The sequence below is a fragment of the Dysidea avara genome, chromosome 10 (assembly GCF_963678975.1).
Source record: "Dysidea avara chromosome 10, odDysAvar1.4, whole genome shotgun sequence".
In the NCBI taxonomy this organism is placed as follows: domain Eukaryota; kingdom Metazoa; phylum Porifera; class Demospongiae; order Dictyoceratida; family Dysideidae; genus Dysidea; species Dysidea avara.
The window spans coordinates 12,833,195-12,843,716 of NC_089281.1; the positions used below are offsets into that span (position 1 = coordinate 12,833,195).

General features: G+C 39.9%; 1 protein-coding gene and 1 long non-coding RNA gene across 4 annotated transcripts; both read right to left on the minus strand.

Annotated features, from left to right (window-relative positions):
- Positions 1 to 2,489: 2,489 nt before the first annotated feature.
- On the minus strand, positions 2,490 to 5,949 carry LOC136236170 (uncharacterized). 2 transcript variants are annotated; one of them, XR_010692014.1, is made up of 2 exons: positions 5,879 to 5,949; positions 2,490 to 2,862 (listed from the first exon to the last, which is right to left on the minus strand). It is a non-coding gene; the product is annotated as an uncharacterized lncRNA (long non-coding RNA). The 2 variants fall into 2 exon arrangements; XR_010692015.1 differs by lacking the exon at positions 5,879 to 5,949 and adding an exon at positions 3,165 to 4,942.
- A 307-nt stretch (positions 5,950 to 6,256) lies between these two features.
- Positions 6,257 to 10,499, minus strand: LOC136236171 (uncharacterized). 2 transcript variants are annotated; one of them, XM_066026279.1, is made up of 3 exons: positions 10,402 to 10,499; positions 9,203 to 9,664; positions 6,257 to 9,125 (listed from the first exon to the last, which is right to left on the minus strand). In XM_066026279.1, the coding sequence occupies exon 3, from the start codon at positions 8,891 to 8,893 to the stop codon at positions 6,947 to 6,949; it is 1,947 nt and encodes a 648-aa protein (XP_065882351.1). In that variant the 5' UTR covers positions 8,894 to 9,125; positions 9,203 to 9,664; positions 10,402 to 10,499; the 3' UTR covers positions 6,257 to 6,946. The 2 variants fall into 2 exon arrangements, with proteins under 2 accessions (XP_065882351.1, XP_065882349.1); XM_066026277.1 differs by having other exon boundaries at positions 9,203 to 9,680.
- Between the last annotated feature and the right edge of the window lie 23 nt (positions 10,500 to 10,522).

Here is a 10,522-nt window from a genome sequence, read left to right on the forward strand (position 1 = left end):
TGCTACTCTAGCTGCCAAATTAAAACACGTCTGCAGCTGGATTTAGTTATATTGAGTTCATTCTGAATAAAGTTACCCATGTTTTCAAAAGAAGATAAAGAGGATGGCAAAAGTGGCCTAAAATACTTAATTCAATGGTGCTGTAAAAATGGTATTTCCAGGCGATCAAATTCAGACAACAATTCTTGGTATTCTTTTTTTCCCTGCACGCAATCCCTTGCAGATTCAAGGTGCTCAACTGAGTCCAAGGGACATGACCGTTCTAACAGGGCAACTGAGTTACTTCTCTCATTGTAAAGTATGACATCAGGGTGATATGGGGTGATAAGGAGAAAAGAACTGTAGCCTATGGGAAGTCACTAGCTCGCAATCCAGACAAGTCAGCATAAACTGAGACCATGTTTACTTCAGTTAAAAGTTTAGAAAGTTCAGTACTTAAGCAGTGTAAAACTTAGCCATGACGATACATAAAGCGGCCCTGTGTCAATGCAACAGGGCAGCCACCCAATACATGTGCAGTGGTAGGCTGAAAACTGCCACACAATGTACATTTTGCATCATATTGTACATTCCAAGATTGCAAATTGACAGCTGTGGGAAGAGTGTCAGAAGCAGCACAGAGAATGAAAGAAAAATGACCTGGGTTGCAGCTAAGTAGCAGTCTGTACCAGGTTATTATTACTATTTTATTACTAAGCCTATTACTACTCATAAAGCAACAAAATACCCAACTGATATTAAGCAACCTGGACCAAAAAATGGTCCCTTGTAATCGAGTATTTATTACATCATAGATGATCGATAATCTATGATTACATGGCAGCATGGTGAGGACTTGGCGCTCTTTATTTAGAAATATTCCACTAGCCAACACGTAACAACCATAATAATGACAATAAACTACGTTATATGCCTTGTACCTGTTTGTGCAATCTTCACACACTCTGGCTGAGTTTATGGTTGCCTACACCTCACACACGTTTGTACTCCTGGATTGTTTTTAAGGGCGCTTAAAGTGATACTTTAAAATTCGAAATTTGACACCTCGATTTTTGCATCGATGTTGCAAAATCATCGATGTTTTTATATCGATGCTGTAACATCGACTACAAAACATCGATCAGATCATAGATAATAGACACCCCATATGGTAGGGGTGTCTATTATCTATGATCAGATCGATTTAAAAACATCGATGTTGTAACTTCGATTACAAAACATCGACCACATCGATTTAAAAACATCGAGTATCGTTATGCAACGAAAAGCATATCGCGAAATAATAATTTTGTCACGTGCGCATCTATACACGTGATGTCAGCTGGGAAAAGATTTGCCAGACATACAGAATGTCGATGGAACTGTTGAACAGTTTGAAGTAAGTTTTCTTGATATTATATCGCTGATCCCTATAACTGTAGTCTAGCATAAATAATCTTGTGCGTCACAAGTTCCCTGGCCACCTCCAACCATGCAGCTAACTACAGCCTACTTGATGTCGTCTGTTCTACCTGTTAGCTATAAAGCCTTCTATAGACCTAGCTAATTTGCCAGAATCTACTAAGACTTTAAGGGTTGGTTAAAGCCAGCTGCCTTTGGCAGTTCATGTCTAAAAGGAGTGTACAGAGAGTGTGTCACAACTCCAATACACTTTAATAGTGTCAGGCTTACTGTATACGTTTATGTACACTTACAGTGAGCATATGCAGATTGCATACAATTTTCTCTAGAGTATATAATAGGTGGAACCATAGATACAGTATACCAACAGGGATTGGAAACGGAGACTCGCGCACAAACATATCCGTGTCTCGCATGACGTAAAGAGCGTGTCTCATATCCGGCACTCACAACTCTACAAAAAAAAAGTCCCCTCTTCAATAGAACACTAATTAGATAACTAGCTAGTCATTGTCAACGTACAGCACGAGAAGTACCTCGGTGTGAAAGTTCCTATAGTGACGGTTGCTCGCGCACTGCCGACTTTCAAGACTGACCAGACTGGCGGGGGGTCCGATGGAAGCCAACCGCCTGCACCCACCGTAGTCAGAAACATTCAAGCAGCGATTTAGATGAGTACTGGAAGCAATCTGGATATGGGCACTCTCGCGTCAGTGGCCTAGCCTTGCCATCAGTTGGATTATAGGTTGATTTATGAGTTAGTCACTTACCCTCTGGCAATCGGAAACTATTGTTCTTCCTTTCCAGCCATTGGGTGGCAGTCATTAATGTGTATACATGTTTACTCTGTCAGACCATGTGGTGGTGGGACTGGTATGAGCTAGTTAATGCCTGGCAGTGTAACTGATAGACGCAAGACCATGATGTCATGTGACTAGCAAGCACAACTCCGGTTTCATACAACCCACATGCACCCTTCATGCCAGCTTGTCTACACTACACATTCAACAGAGCTAGTACCTTCTATATACAACACAATTTAAAGCTCAGTATATTAGTGACCAACTGATAACGCGCATGCTCATTGCTATAATAGTACAACACAATAGCTAACATTAATTTTGCAACACTACACAAGCAAAACGTAAAGGAAGGTAAAAAAACAACAAATATAACCAGTTACCACCAAGTGTGCACTGATGTGAGAAGCACAGCTCAAGATTCACTATCAATATCTTCTGGTAAATGATACTTCCGTGTTAATGTATTGACAACATGGCTTCAAGTTCACTATCTGAACACTTGGATTGTTCTGCACATACATATACTGGAATATATTTTGTTGCTGAATGTGTGTTCTTCATCCTTATGGTAAACAACTCTCAGACTCTTCAGTGTTAACAGTGGTTATTCAGCAATATTGTGTGTAGGTATGGATTCCATCATTGCACCTCCCATTTCCTGTAGGATTGGTTTCAGAACAATCTAATATTTACGTTACACTCTACTAATGTACTAGTAACTAATGACATGGTATATTGGTACACAAAGTTACTGATGTGTCCTCCAAAATAACACAAGTGTAAACTGTAAAATTATTAAAATGTCCAGTATGGTAACACGAATAGTAATTTCAATAAGCTATTTACACGGCACTGACGATGCAAACACCAGAAAACATAATACTTTTCTAACTGCTCTTACTGGCAGGCTTACAAAATAACACAACTGCTAGAAGCGCTGCTGGGTTACAATAAGCTTACCACAGAAGTTAGCGTCAATGGTCATTTCAAATCACTCGTGTACTAGAGCACGCACAGGCAATTTCGCCCTCGAGTAGAACAGTAATTAGCCCAATTGTCGCAACGCTTAGGCTGTAATTCTTCTACAACGTGCACAAAGGTGGCTTCTAACGAATTCGCGCTGCACTGGTATCTATGGTGACGGTCACTCGCGCTCGAGACACGGATGGTATTTCACGTCTATTTCGTCATATGTGACCTGATCTTGGAAAACCTACCTTTTTGGCACATTGGTCAATTTTCTGTTTTATAGCTTAGATGAGGTACTGGGTACTCATCTATCTTATGTTAAAATTTCAGCTTAATATCTTTAAGTATTCCTGAGATATGGCCAATTTTCTCTCCTGTACATTACAAACTAACTTTTATGGTAATGTATTGAGTTCTGTAAGTGATTAAGGGTGACAAATGGTGACAAATCTCTTTGTTTACCAATAATTCCGTTTTTACCATCTAGAATACTTTAAAAGACATTTCTGATAATTTAATGATGTATTCTTGGTACATTTCTGCAATTAAATCCCATATATTATTGTCTAAGACTAAGTTTTAGCCATTCCAGCACCTGAACAAATCACCCAATTTGTAAGTTAATTGTTGTCCCACGCATGTGAAATTACTACATGGTCTGATATAATCATCTATATCTCCTAAGAAAAAGAAGCTATGGGTGTGAAACTTCACAGCAAGAAGGTTTAATAGTTGCTTTATCCAAATGTGCAAAAAAAATTAATATTGAAAAATTTGTTGAAATTTTCAATTGAGTTTTCCCAAAAAGTTTGCTTGTGCCCAAAAGGTAGGTTTTCCAAGATCCGGTCACATATTGGGAATTTGTACAGAGATATCACGTGAGTTACTTCCGTTTCCAATCCCTGTTGGTATACTGTATCTATGATGGCACTTAACAATCTAAAAACAAAAAACACCACAAAAGTATGTACAAGAAGGGTAAAGCTTTGCTCTGATGCATGAAAAACATGAATTCCATGTAAAACTTATGATAAAGAGCTACTGAATAGAGATCGGTTGTTTATAAAATTACACATGTTACTGTCACACCTACTTTGGACAAAAAGCTAACTTGCTGCTAAAAGTATGTGTGTCTATATAGGATGAAAGAATAACTACAATCACAAGCAAGTTGAAACTTTTCCTAACAAGTTATGGGTACTGAAGATGCCTGGTGAAGCTCGTGGATAAGTTCCAGTGACAAGAAATATATTGATAATAATGCAAAGTGACTTGTAACATTTTTTGTACATTAAAACTTACAAAAGAACACTTCTACAACCCCTCAGCCTCTCAAACAGATCGAAAACTGGCCAGATGCTGCATTTCTTTCCACTAACAAAACCCGCCAACCATATAACTACGAGTAATATTTGTATACCCAATATTCCAACACCTGAAGGTGTTACAAACAATTGGGACACAGAGTATTCTATGAAGTTATATGGGACAGCGTTGAAACAGGGTCGGGTCATCCGGGTCACATTTTCTCCGGGTCATCCGGGTCTGACCCGGTTTACAATTTATCCGGGTCTGACCCGGATTGGATCACGTGAGAAACGAAATTGTTCGTTTGACGACGTGGAACTTATAAACGCTACCGCGTAGCTCTTTCGTGAGCCACGCCCACTTATCGCATTACTAACATACGCTCAGCCACGCTCATTTGTCAGTAAGTGTAGTATGTAGCACGAAATTGAGGGTATCTATGGTGAGGGGTAGCTATTGTCAGTAGGTGAAGACTTTTTTTTTTTTTTTGGTCTTCAACCTACAGCTAGGCTGAAGTTGCAATATTTACTCAACACGAATCGAACGCTCAAAATGTAGACTCGTTTGCTCACTCGAGACTAGCCGAAACACGTCTCGGCTTTAATTAATCCGGGTCAAATCCGGGTCTGACCTGGATTGCTATCCGGGTCAGTGGGTCATCCGGGTCAGCAGTAGTGACCCGGTTTCAACGTTGATATGGGAGTTCCAACCCGGGTGTGTTTATACTATCTATGCCATTTCAACAGCCAGACCAGCCTTCTCTTGTCCGAACTGCACAAAATAGAAGTGGTAATGCAGAAATCAAGGCTCTTGTAGAATTTGTGCTGTTCCCAACTCACAAACAGACACCCTCAATCAACACTTTCAGTCTGTCTTTATATCCGAAGATAATATTCCTGACAAAGGTCCATCCTTATTTCCATCTTTACCTACATTTGAGATTACCGAACAAGGAGTCTACAACTTGTTAAATACCTGACACATCCAAATCCCCAGGACCTGACTCCTTATATCCATATGTACTGAAGGCCACAGCTGCTGCTGAATTATATCCGTAAGTTGGCATGGCCTTATCAGGAGTGGTTATTAGAGGTGTACACTCCCATATAGCAATAATAGACTACAAAATTCCACTACACACCACAACATATTTAATTATGTATCTTGAACCCATCGTGGCCCCACCACAAAATTTTACCAATAGACCATAGCCTAATTATTATGCACTAAAAATCACAAAGAATTTGAAGCAGCACATTTTGAAATATTAAGGATTAGGCCGTTCTGATAACCCGGACCGGACCGGACCAAGGTCGATTCGCCGAGCAACTGTATTTAACATTTTTGAAAGTATACACATACATACATACATCTATAAAACAATTAACAATTCTCACCAGCGTAATACGAAGAGCGCTATCATTACACTTGTCTGATCGTCACTGGGCATTAATTAGATTAAATAAAGTGTGCATTAATAAGACTGTGGGAGTTGGCGAAAGTAAGGATTGTTACTGTGAGGACCCTCGTGTGGCCAGCTGACCGCTTCTTCACAAGTTGCAATTTTGCGAACCTGTTAGACTACGTACGCGCTAGATGTAGTAAACGAGGGGACTCAGCAGCATAACCAGTAGTGGGCACTATCAATGTTAAGCCCCTACCCCTCAGTACGGGTTGGGTGGCTGAGTCTTGTTTGATGTAGATACTATCCACTATAGAAGCTACTTAGCCATGTCAAGGATCCCATGTATTAAATGGAGAGCAACTTCCCGGCATGAGACAATCAAAAATGAGTGATTACAAACTACATATTACAATGAAAACTCAGTACAGATTTGAGTCAAACTGAAGAAACTATGTAGCTACTACAAATTAAAATGAAAATCAACATTGCACAGTTAGACTGTCATAATGATCATGAGCTAGTAACTTCAAAATATCATTTCAAATTCATGAGCTAAATAGGTCTTGTGAACATCACTTAATTTCATGAATATATCAGGAGGAATGGTCAAAGTGGAAGGAATAAACATAGGACAAACGAAACAGATGCAGTTCACTTTGATACAGTAATGTGCATTGGTCTCACGGGATGGAGTACACCATGATCGACTTGCCTCATTCCAAAATGGCCTTTTTTCAAGTCTGGAAATACAAAGATCATATGGAGCACTGCGAATTGAACCATCCACTTCACGGAGACTTGATTGGCAAGATTGACATATCCTGATATTTCCAGCAACAAACTTTAAAACAAATGGATGTGACTGGGGAGGTAAAGGAGGTGCATGGACTGTCCCTGATAAGGATATGTGGGTGGAAATTGCATTGCAGGATACTGCATAGGAACAGGATGGAACCCTCTTTGTCCAACTGGAGGTGGGAAGCTTTGTGGCAAGTATTGCACACCAGTATATTGGTTGTGGTCGCTAAAATCTTGACTGGTATTAGTCACAGTTTGAAGATTACCCTGGGATGTGCAGAATCCCTCTTGTCCAACTGGAGGGGGGAAAGCTTTGTGGCAAGTATTGCACACCAGTATATTGGTTGTGGTCACTAAAATCTTGACTGGTACTAGTCACAGTTTGAAGACTACCCTGGGATGCTGAACTTTTCTTCTTGCCTTTTGGCTGGCTTGATGAAGTGATGCATGCAGGTGTGACATTCTTTGTTATTGTCTGAGGAGACTTCCTTTTCTTAGGAGGCAAATCGCCCTTCTTGCCAGCACCTCTTGGCATTCCAACTTTGGCTAGCTTCATCAAATTTGGGGCGCATTTCTTTTTACGATATTTTTCCGGAAAAATTTCTAATTCACAATTAAATTGGGCAGCTGCCACTGAATGGCTACATATCTGTAACGAAGCCCAATGCGGACAAGTGTTTTCGCATGAAATAACTCCTTGAGGTTTACAGATAATAGTACGTGGTTTGGCACTGGACTTGCTTGCAACAATGACTGTGCTATTGACACTGGCAGAAAAACAAGGACCGTTCACAACAGCTCGTGGTGTTTCGAGCAATGATTTGGCTTTTGTCCAAATGCCACGGACTGTTTCTAATAGAATATTTGATAGATTAGCTTCCTCAGGAGATAGTGATAAAGGAGAGTAATCATTACCATCATCAAGCACACTGGTCTCGTCTGTGTTACTCAGTGAACCAACCACCTTTCTTGTGGCAACTTTACGTAAATGTAGCTCCCTTTGTTTTGAAGTCATTCTCACCCATTGAAGCTGATCTACTACAAGATCCTTGTACATGGAACGAAATCGAGCAGCTCCTTTGTCGATGACCGCTAACTCCAACAATTTGTAAGACTGTTCTACCAATTCCTGCATGGACAAGTTGAATTTATCCCATTCCGAAGCATTGTAATGTGTTTTGTTGTGCATTACACTATTTATACACTCACTGTCATTGGTATAATATGGACTTGGTGGAGAGCCTAACCCTGCAGCTTCTCGGATAGGTCGAAGCATGTTATCAACTACTTCATCCGATTTGTTTGCAACAAACCAATCAAAAAAGGCTGGGACTTTGCCAGGGTTGCATTCCTGTTCCCGAGAGTCCCAAACATCTTGTAGACCTTCCAATCTTTCTTGAAAGTTTTGAGAATCACTGGCATCAACAATACCTTCAGTGTGAATTTGGTCATCAGTCTTCCCAAATATGTCAGATAAAAATGTTTCTGCAACAGATGAAGGTATGCCCAAATCCTTTAGTTTGGAACTCAAATTACTTCTGTAATAACGAATGCAGCGCAGATGTATTGCATAGGGAAAATTTACAGAAAAAGCTTTGTACAGTTTATTCTCCCCGTCTGTACCAAAGGCGATAATGTTACGAAGAGCTGGTTGTAAACTAATCAAGGTAGATGCAAAGAAATTGTACGACGAAAATTTCTTTTGGTGGTGTACCAACATTGGTCCAAGCATCACTGGGCTGTGACCCTTGGTACGATGCTCAAGGAGTAGGTTACGGTAAACTGTGGGAGTAACATTAAATGTTCCAAAGTTGAACGTTGGATCTACACCCATTATTGCAAACTCCACAGGGTCTGTCAGGAACCTCACCATATCATCAAGTTGGCGGTCAGTTGCTAATACTGCCATTGGTTCAGGTGCTGCAGCTACCGTTCGTACAAATTCTTTGCCTGGATTGCTAGATTTGCACTGTAACATTACATTGTAAAGGACATCGAAGTTGTGCCCTTGGTCTTCTTGACCCTTTTCTTTACACTTGTAATATGACACCTGCTGATGACTTTTAGGAAGTGCTCCTGCACACCATGAGTTGATCATCCCCCCAGCATCATTGATTACCTCAGTCATTGTGCTTATATTCCAAATATAGAAGTCAACGGGAATTTCCTTTAGTGTATTGACATGGATAAAAGGAGGTACACGTGGCATTAAGAGAGCATGTTTTACAACCTTACGTCGGATTGGCTAGAAGTAGCTTGAGTCAACTCACACTTTAGTGAACTACTATTGCTTGAACCCATTTTGACTGCTGTACTTTTCATTGTTCGCACATATTTTTGTCCACTCTTACTGTTTCCATGTGGACGGGGGTTAATTTGGTGAGGTTCACGATCAAAGTTGTAGCACACAAGGCAGAGGTTATGACGTAGTCGTTTGTCATCTGTAAGAAATATTAACTTTGTAACATATTGGTACTTTTGTATGCATTATGAATGTGTACCATGCATAATTACTTACCAAACAAATAGTAATGCGTTCTCTTGAAATCTCCATGTGGATCATTGACATAGTATACTCTAACCAATGTGTAGAGTTGGCTGTTTTCATCTGGTGGACTGCTGGCTTTTGTGGATACAACCTTTGAGATCATATTTCTGTGCTTCCATACTGCAACTTTAGTGGTCTTTTTGCCATTGTGTATCCAATGACCACAATCATCAGCTTTGATATCATCAACATGTGCCAACTTGAAGAGATCAACAACAAAACATAAATTATCCTCTACCAGTGTTGGGTGTCTAGTACAAATTTTGTCATGTTTTGCAACTAGAAGTATGTTGACTGCTTCTGAATAAGAAAAATGGGTCGTAGTTGAATAAACAGGAACATCTTTCTCTCCATGAAGGTAGCGCATGCTGTTGTACCCACATCATTTAATTCTTCATCACTTTCTTCAATAATGATCACATCCTTTTCACCCTACACATAATGGATCCTGCAATTGATTAAATTAACCTTCTATTTATTATCCCTCAACCAGTACTTTTACATATTTGGCAATTACAGTTCATTCACTTATAAACCAAAACAGTAAAACCTCACTTGCAATAATGCATCTATCAAAATCTTGCCCAATTATCCCCCCTGGGCTACATGTGGGGAATACAAGGGGATTTGACTCACTTTTGAACAAAAGACAAGTTTGTAGGGTGGGAAATTTGACATTCGATTTGTTCAAATCCCCACCTGAACCCCCAGGGGTTAGGAGGGGATGGGTGGGGAATTGATCGTCTGACTTGCCCAAATAGCAGAACTCTCAACCTTTAAAGCGTGTTTTGATTGAGATACTAGGTTAAAAAGAGTGATAGTTGCATGGTTATGCGTGAGGTCTCCTTGTAGAAGAAATTTCTTCTCAAAAACTTGCATTTTCTTTGGCTATTTAAAGTTTTGCCTCTCCATTTTTAGCCATTGGAGCATTGTTTTGTCCTTTTCCAAGTGTAATCAATTACGCGAGAGCTTAATTTTCCAGGAATTGCAATGCATTTGATCACCTACTAGGTCGAATCCCCACCCACTTCCCCAGGGGAGGGGCGGATAGGGGCTAAGAAATGATAGGTGCATAAAGTGGGCAAATAATAGCATATCATCACGTATCTAAATAAACCTACATCTACAAAGCAGTATTATTAGAAATAGCAAAATAAACAATTCCTCACCTTCTCTAACTCCATCACTCAAGTAGCATTAAAACTTAGTTCCATCAAACTTTCAACATGAGCACATGGCCACAGTCTAATTAACGCACAGTCTTATTAATGCATATTCCAATTTATCTAA